Below are 7855 nucleotides of genomic sequence, written 5' to 3' on the forward strand. Positions count from 1 at the left end.
GACGCGTCGGGCAAGTCGGCCGACTTTTACAACATTGGTACAAACACACCCTAAACATGTTAAAGTTTTTTTGACCATACTCATCACACTATTCACGCTATCTAGTCAAAATTTTCATCTAACTATATGATAATTTTTTCGTGATACTAAAATAAGAATATAATGAAGCAGTTGTATATATATATAGCCCTAGCAATAATGAAATTGGGATCAGGAGTGAACATCGTCAATTCGTCGCCTCTATTTCGTTCAGCTGGTTAAGTTTTTTAATCAAGTCAATCAATTTCTCCCCAAAATCGATTCTTTATTTCTTTTGATCTGTTAATTTTAGGGTTTCTCAATGTATTGAGTTTTTTCATTGGCAGATTAGCTTAATTGCTTGATTGTATTTCCTTTGGTATACTAATGTAAGTAATTACTTGTTCAATCTTATTATTCTTATTCCAACTAACTATTTATCATCATATATTAAATAAATATTTTTATGTATTTATTTGTGTAATACTTTCATTTCTAAAGACTATGAATTTATGATCCAAACTACTTGCTACTGAAAGATAGATTTAGGTGTTGTCTGGCTAGCAGTCGGGTATCAGTATGGCCTCATGGGTTTGGCTATCATAGCAGGGTAGACTGAGAACGGGGATCAGTTTTAGAAACCTAATTTCCAGGATATGAATTTTTTATTATGAAACTATAATGCCGTTAAACCAAACACTATCTATCATTCTCGTTGATTTGGTTCCAAACTGTTAACAGTTTTAATTTTGGAATATTAGAGAAAAAATGTAGTCTTGGTATCCATTCTTGTAATTCGACTTGCTCGTTTACAACATTGAAGGATATGTGTAATTGGCTTCATATTTAGTGACAGTTTCTTAAGTACTGATTTATTGATAAATAAGCTTTTAGGAAAAGAACAATTTTTTCTTTTTTGGGAAAATCGTGATTTTATTAATGAATCTAGAATGTTCTATATCTACGTTAGTATGGAGTATGTTGTAGGTTTTCTTATAACTACATAACTTTCTCGATGTTTGTAGTAGAATAGTAGTTTTTGGTAGACAAGGCAAAGCGAATTTTACTGTTATTTGTTTCCACTGTTTTGTAATGTTATGTGCAAACTTTTTCCTTCAGATGACGTGTTCATAGTTTAAGACGGTTGCAACAAATTATAATTTGAGCTTAAACTTATGTGAATTTTTATTTTTGAAAACCAGGGCCGACGAAGAACCAGCTGACCAGAAGAAGTATTTTGAAGATTCATGCAAGCCCAAGTGTGTCAGAGCTTGGCTCGAGTATCAGGTTTTTTCTATTAGACCTTAAACCAGATACTTGATGTTTTAAAAACTTGATATCCATAAGCCACAGACGGCACTTTCATCCCAATGACTTATGAACACTTCTATCCAGATTATGTTGAATAATAAATGGTTCATTTAAAAGTAAATTAAAGGTAATTGGGTCAAATCAAATGGCTTGAAAGACCCTCCCCTGTTTTGAACAGTACATGTTAAACTTTAACCCATTCTAATCCGTTAACCAACCTACGCATATGTCCACACATATCCATTATTGAAGACAAAATTGCTTGCTCTTGTAAGTTGAGCCCTTTCATTATCTTGGTTAGACGCTGAAACCTTTTCCCTACTAATGCGGACCAAGATAGCTAGAATTACAAACGTGCTCGTAGTAGGAAAAAAATACTCACGCAAGAGTATACGTAAGAAACCAAAAAACGATTGTATTAATTCAAATCAAAAGTGTTCATAAAAGAAAATACGAGACTATTTATAAGGAAAATAAGGAAACGATACTAATCTTATTATAACTCAAACTTTAATTAATAGCTAAATCAAACTTAAAATAAAATAAAGATAACATCAGTTTCCTTGGTCTCCAAGACAAACTATTCGGCCCATTTCCTATCCTGGTTCCACATCAGTTTCCCCTACTTGAAATGAACTCGACCTCGAGTTATCCGGGTATAGCGACACCGACCTCATGATAGTGTGATAAGTCTTCCTTAGATTTCACCAAGTGGTAATTACAACAATCTTGCTACCAAAAGCAAGATCAATCAATAGAGAATTAAAATTGAAAGTGAAAAGCTGTGTTCTAATGTTAACACCCAATAACTTAGATGTAATAAATCAATAATGTTGAATCTTTTAACAAACCACCAAACCAATTGATCTGAGCAATCATAGTAAAGGCCTCAAGTACAGTCTTCCCTTGTTTAAATAAGTAGCAAACAGTGAAGAATGGATAAACAAAACATACAATCTCTCTCTATTTAGGGAATTCTGGTTGATTTAATGAAAAAAAAAAAAAATTTGTTAGTGAGATCCCTTTTGTTGAAATAGTGGCCAACAACATTTCGGATCAAGCGTTGGTAGTGAAGCTGCGAAACAATGCCAGTTTTACTCTTTTCTAGATCACGAAGCTTTTATAAATAGTAAATTTCATATCATAAAGCTTTTATCAACAATAAAGTTTCATCAAATTTCAGATCATAAAGCTTTTATTTATCAACGGTAAATTTCAGATCAACCATAATGGTATCTAAGAGATCATAAAAGTTTCTATCAAAATTAAATATTAACCATCTACTAAATCTCTAATTCAATTACATCATCACACTTCTATCAACTACTCCAGTTGCATCATAAAGTCAACAACTTTAGATTTTGTTGTTTCTTGGTGATTCTAAAGAGATATATCAAGAATAAGATGTACACAATGCCAAAAGTCACTTTCTTAAACTGAGTTGAAAGCAATACATAGGCACTTGCATATTTGGGATGTCTCACAACAACTATCAACACGGGATTTAGTAGTGCCTTTGTCATGTTTTTTAGATAATCCCCGAGGAGTGCACTGTTAAGTTGGTTTAAACCCTCATTGGAGGTTGCCAAATGATATAGAGAGAAAATCGAGATATATATATAATTTTTTTTTTTTTTTTGAGGGTGAACCCTGCTATATAACAAAACAAACTAATAATTAGTCTGTAACAAATAACCCGGATCAAATAACAAATTAAACAAGATATGAATATTTGGAATGCAATTTTATATAAAACCTCGTGTTCCAACATTTTCGGATATCTTTTTTTCAGCATCTTTTAACACCTCATTTTCAATCACTACATATCCTTTATTGATTGGAGGTATGTTAATAGCTTTCGCCGTACTAAATTCCTATTAGTCAATAAGTGAAATCGCATACTAACATTTCCGGAGCTTTTCCTGAGCTGTTAACAAACGCTAGTATTTGATTTCACATGATAACAAACAAAGGAAATTTTGTAGGGTGAGAGTTATCAACATACATTCAAGCAATAAAGGATATGTAGTAATTGAAAAAAAAAGGTGTTAGATGATGCTGAAAAAGAGATATCCTAAGCTGAAAGTGTTGGAATAGTATGTTTTAGATAAAATTACATTCCAAAATCCGAATATTCACATCTTGTTTAATTTGTTATTTAATCTAAGTTGTTTGTTTGGGACTTATTTTTTGTTTGTTTTACCTTAAAATAGAAGAAAAATCATATCTCAGTTTTCTCTCAAGTATTATTTGGCAACGTTTAACGAGTATTTAAACCAACTTAAGAGTGCCCTTCTTGGAATTATCTAATAAACCTGGCAAAAACTCTACCAAGTCCCGTGCTGGTAGATGTCGTGAGACATCCCAAGTATCTAAGTGCTTACGGATAACTTTCGACTCAATTTAAGAAACTTAGTGTGCATGTTATTCTTGATATATCCCTTTGGAATCAGTAAGAAGGCAACACTAAGAAAGTGGTCGAAGTTGTTGACTTTATGATGTAAATAAAGTATGTTCAACCTCAAGATGCCGGTGATGATCTCCGGTTGATCCCTATGAGTTGTAAAATATTTTCTTTGAAGTTACCGCCCATTTCATGGGCCTCAGAGGTCGTGGACGTCTTGCGTTCGAGTCTCACCCGAGGGGTTTCACCATACGCGATGCCCGTATGGATTTGCCGTGGGAGTTTCCTTCTAAGGGGCCGTATGATTGTAATGGTCGTCCCAGGAAATGATCGGGTGGGTGGTTTTGACATTGCGTTCGGACCCCGTCATTGACTCTAACCACGTTCCAAAAAAACTAATGTAATTGAATTAGAGATTTACTAGATTGTCGAAATTATTTTTGATATAAGTTTTATGATTTGTTAGATACCATCGTGGTTGATCTTGAAAGGTTTATCATCTGATGATAATACAAGCTTTATAAGGAAAATAAGAAAACAATATTAACCCTATTATAACTCAAACTTTTAATTAATAACTAAATCAAACTTAATAATAAAATATAGATAGACTATTTAGCCCATCTCGCCCGGTTCCACATCACATACTATACCTTAAACCGTCCAATTTTGCTTTATAGTATAAAGTTTAAGTTCATATTATATATGGCGTGATGAAGGCTATAGTACCACAAGCTTTCATTATTAATTTTTGTCTGTGTTTTATGTTAGTCGCAATAATGAAGTTAAGCTTATCATCTTAGAGTGGACAATAAATCATCGAATTGATTCAATGTCTGTCGTAGATTTTTTTCCCAATATTGAAGTGTGCTGAAACAATTTGTTTCAGGGGGTTTCTGAAATTGTGTTTCGGAATTATTGTCTGATAACTAATCCTAGCTTCCAATGCAAGTGTAAACGTTTTATGTTTCTGCTTATTAGAGGTTAATAAGTACTCAGAAGAACAATCTCATTATTTGACTATTACAACTTCAAACAGAAGCACATCCAAACTCGATTTGATATCGTCAGTATCACATATGATTATCCCAGACCTTTAAAGTAATATTCAAACACCCCATGAAATTGCAGGACCCATGAAACACCTGTTATATAATCTAAGCTAACCGCCCACCCCTTAAAAAGAAAAATCGTGTTTTCTATGTGTTTGATGTTTACTTTAGTCATCATCTACAGGGATGTGTGAAAAGGGTTGAAACAGATGAAACTGGGCACAAGCATTGCACAGGACAGTATTTTGATTATTGGCAATGTGTTGACAAATGTGTAAGCTTTAATATTTCCCTTACTTATATCTTGAATCATTCTGCATGCAAGTTTTTCATTCTTGTAATACGTCGGGTTGCAGGTTGCCCCTAAGCTATTTGAGAGACTCAAGTAACAGGAGCAGAAATCGTACGAGGATCACAAAGACTGTATCTTGATATTTACGGTTCCCATTTTGTTTTCAAATTGTATTGGAAATTTAAGACCGAGGTGAACTATATAATGAAAAATGTATCCGTTGGATGAATTCCATGATTTTTTGCAATTATGCTGCTTGCTTTGAAGTGGTTCCGGGGAGTCATTTTTGTGGCCTCAAATCACAAACTTTGGTGCAATAATGAATTTGGTAATTTTATCAGAGATAATGACTTCTCTAGCAGTTTTATTTAAAGAACGAGGTCCGGTCCAGCCCGCGCGTTGCGGCGGGATAGTCGGTCTTGCACCATTTGAACATAAGCGGGTACAATATTTAAACGTAGCGGTCGATATTTATTTGCACTCTCTCTATCAAAGATTCTATTAAAAATTGATGGCAAGGAGTATTATTTTTACTTTTTACAAATGCAAGAATCAAATAAAAGCAATATTAAGATAGACTTACATAAATTAGTGAAGACAGAGACCTTACATATTCAATTGACCCAGAATTAAACGGAAAGGCTGACCTTTACAAACCTGTTAATCGTACAAGTCTTCTTGATTAGTTACCTTGGTCTTTGTTTGCAGTTCAGGATGCTCCTGTTTTTGCTATGAATCTGCCCTTGTTTCACTGTGCATGTACCTCGAGTTAATGGGATTGGTGTTACTGGAGTTAAGGGTTCAGATGACGGATTTATGTCAATAGTAGTGTTATGATGAATGTTTGATCTAGAATGAACCTTGATATCTTGCCATTGTTGCTTTGATTGCTACCTCTATAAATTAGCACTTTTGAATGAAGAAAATAACCTGCTACTGAGGTACAGTTTATCATGGATGGCCTCATCAACTCCTTCAAGCATTATTTAATCGAGCTGAATACCGTATGCAACTATCTGTAAGCTATATGTTTGAGACCATTAAGACACTGCATTAAGAAACCATATATTATCACCAACAGTTGACCTTATATGTAAATAACTACAAACTACCCATCTTAACTATCAATACCAACACTAATTATTACCATTTTTGATCAGAGGCCTTACATCTTATAAGAGCATATTTCAATGATACACTAATGTAAAATTAACCGTAGTTAATAGTACTAAATACATGTAAGAAATATAACAAAACTGTAAACAATTAGCCTTTACCAACATGATATAGTAATTGTAATAACATCTATGTGCGGTGCAAAACTCGACACAACCTGGTTAACCTATTTAGGTAAATGGGTCATTTGTGTCGACTCCTCGTTAATGGTATCTACCCAAGGGTTGTAATACCCAACTCAATTAATTTTATCATGTACTGGAATATCAAGACGAAACATCACAAATTCCCATCATTAAATATTTATATATGCCCCAAGTGACTCATAACTTTCCTTGTGTTTCTTTAGAAACGGCAAGCATCCGTTTACTTCCAGATCAGGAACTCCATAAATATAGACACCATCAAATAGTAGATAATCAGTAACAAAAAATGTATACCTATGTGCACAAAAAGTGTTAAGGTGAGAAATATAATTATAGATGAAATCTTATACCTATCACTAAATACTGGTTGCAACATTTCACAGACACCAGCAACTATAAACATTATCGTATTACGTTAAAGAATGAAAAAGGTAAGTAAGTGTTAATCAGTTTAGAAAAACTGAAACTGATTCAGTTTTTTTTTTTTTCCAGTGGTGAAAGGCAGAAGGGAGTATATAAAGATGAGTAAAACGACGTAGGGTGTAGCGTAAAACGACACATTCCTGCGAGACCTCTTTATTCACAAAAAATTAGATTAAATTATTTAATAAAATTTGGACACACGTATTCCGGGTCAATCCAACATGACAAAAGTTACCCATTTTGACCCATTACCCAATCCCAACCAAACATATCATCTTTTGCCACCTTTAAATAAGATAAATGAGATGAGATGCTTTTCTGATACGAAACTTACTTTGTAAATTTGATGCCAATCATGGAATCATCTTTGTTATTCCCTCCGATAAGTGACTGAAAGTCTGCTGATTTTGACTTTTTCCATGATTTAAAAAGACCATCCTCATCTTCTGGGTCATTAGAACGTCCAGTGCCAAATTCATCAGTAAAACGACCAATATGGTCTACATTAACCTAGCGAAACCAAAAAAATAAAAAACATATAAAAAAGAAAACAGTGACATAATTTTCTATTTAATCCATCACAAACTTGCTAGACTATAAATTTTGCAATTACCTTATTCCCTGAAGGGGTCAACTGAATTACTTCTCTTTTTTTTGTAGAGTTTAGCGTTTTCGTTTGAGGACCCCGGTTCATCGTATCCCGTGTTCCTCACCAGGCTTGGCATTCTGTCTAAACTATTTGGTCTGCAGCTGATGTTAAAAGATGAATGATGTTGTTGCTGAGGTGTCCGAAATTAACGCTTTAAGTTGTAGCTGCATTGGAGGAATTTGTTAGGCAAGTGTATTTAGGATGATTATGAGAAAAATCTAATTTATTCAACTTCTACTTTAGAAAAGCATCTTTTATGAAAATTCAACTACTTTAAATATATGGTGCCCGAATGGGTCCTCCGCATTTTAATTCTACTAATTTTGAAAATAATATAAGTCAAAGTCCACAGTTCACACCGTCGTTTAAAAATCAGTCCATTTT

General features: G+C 33.6%; 2 protein-coding genes across 4 annotated transcripts; one reads left to right on the forward strand and one right to left on the reverse strand.

The window, feature by feature from the left end:
- Positions 1–145: 145 nt before the first annotated feature.
- Positions 146–6092, forward strand: LOC139885779 (cytochrome b-c1 complex subunit 6-1, mitochondrial-like). Of its 3 annotated transcripts, none has more exons than XM_071869535.1 (6): positions 146–256; positions 366–407; positions 1221–1305; positions 4970–5059; positions 5142–5519; positions 5786–6085. In XM_071869535.1, coding segments are annotated over exons 2-5 (210 nt in total). In that variant the 5' UTR covers positions 146–256; positions 366–405; the 3' UTR covers positions 5175–5519; positions 5786–6085. The 3 variants fall into 3 exon arrangements, with proteins under 3 accessions (XP_071725636.1, XP_071725637.1, XP_071725638.1); XM_071869536.1 differs by having other exon boundaries at positions 5142–5405; positions 5786–6075; XM_071869537.1 differs by having other exon boundaries at positions 214–274; positions 5786–6092.
- Positions 6093–6609: 517 nt separating this feature from the next.
- Positions 6610–7647, reverse strand: LOC139885780 (protein NUCLEOLAR FACTOR 1-like). The gene is made up of 3 exons (XM_071869538.1): positions 7436–7647; positions 7157–7332; positions 6610–6637 (listed from the first exon to the last, which is right to left on the reverse strand). Exons 1-3 carry the CDS (start codon positions 7514–7516, stop codon positions 6631–6633), a joined length of 264 nt encoding a protein of 87 aa, XP_071725639.1. The 5' UTR covers positions 7517–7647; the 3' UTR covers positions 6610–6630.
- Positions 7648–7855: the final 208 nt, after the last annotated feature.

Source organism: Rutidosis leptorrhynchoides, chromosome 1 (genome assembly GCF_046630445.1).
Source record: "Rutidosis leptorrhynchoides isolate AG116_Rl617_1_P2 chromosome 1, CSIRO_AGI_Rlap_v1, whole genome shotgun sequence".
Lineage (NCBI taxonomy): Eukaryota > Viridiplantae > Streptophyta > Magnoliopsida > Asterales > Asteraceae > Rutidosis > Rutidosis leptorrhynchoides.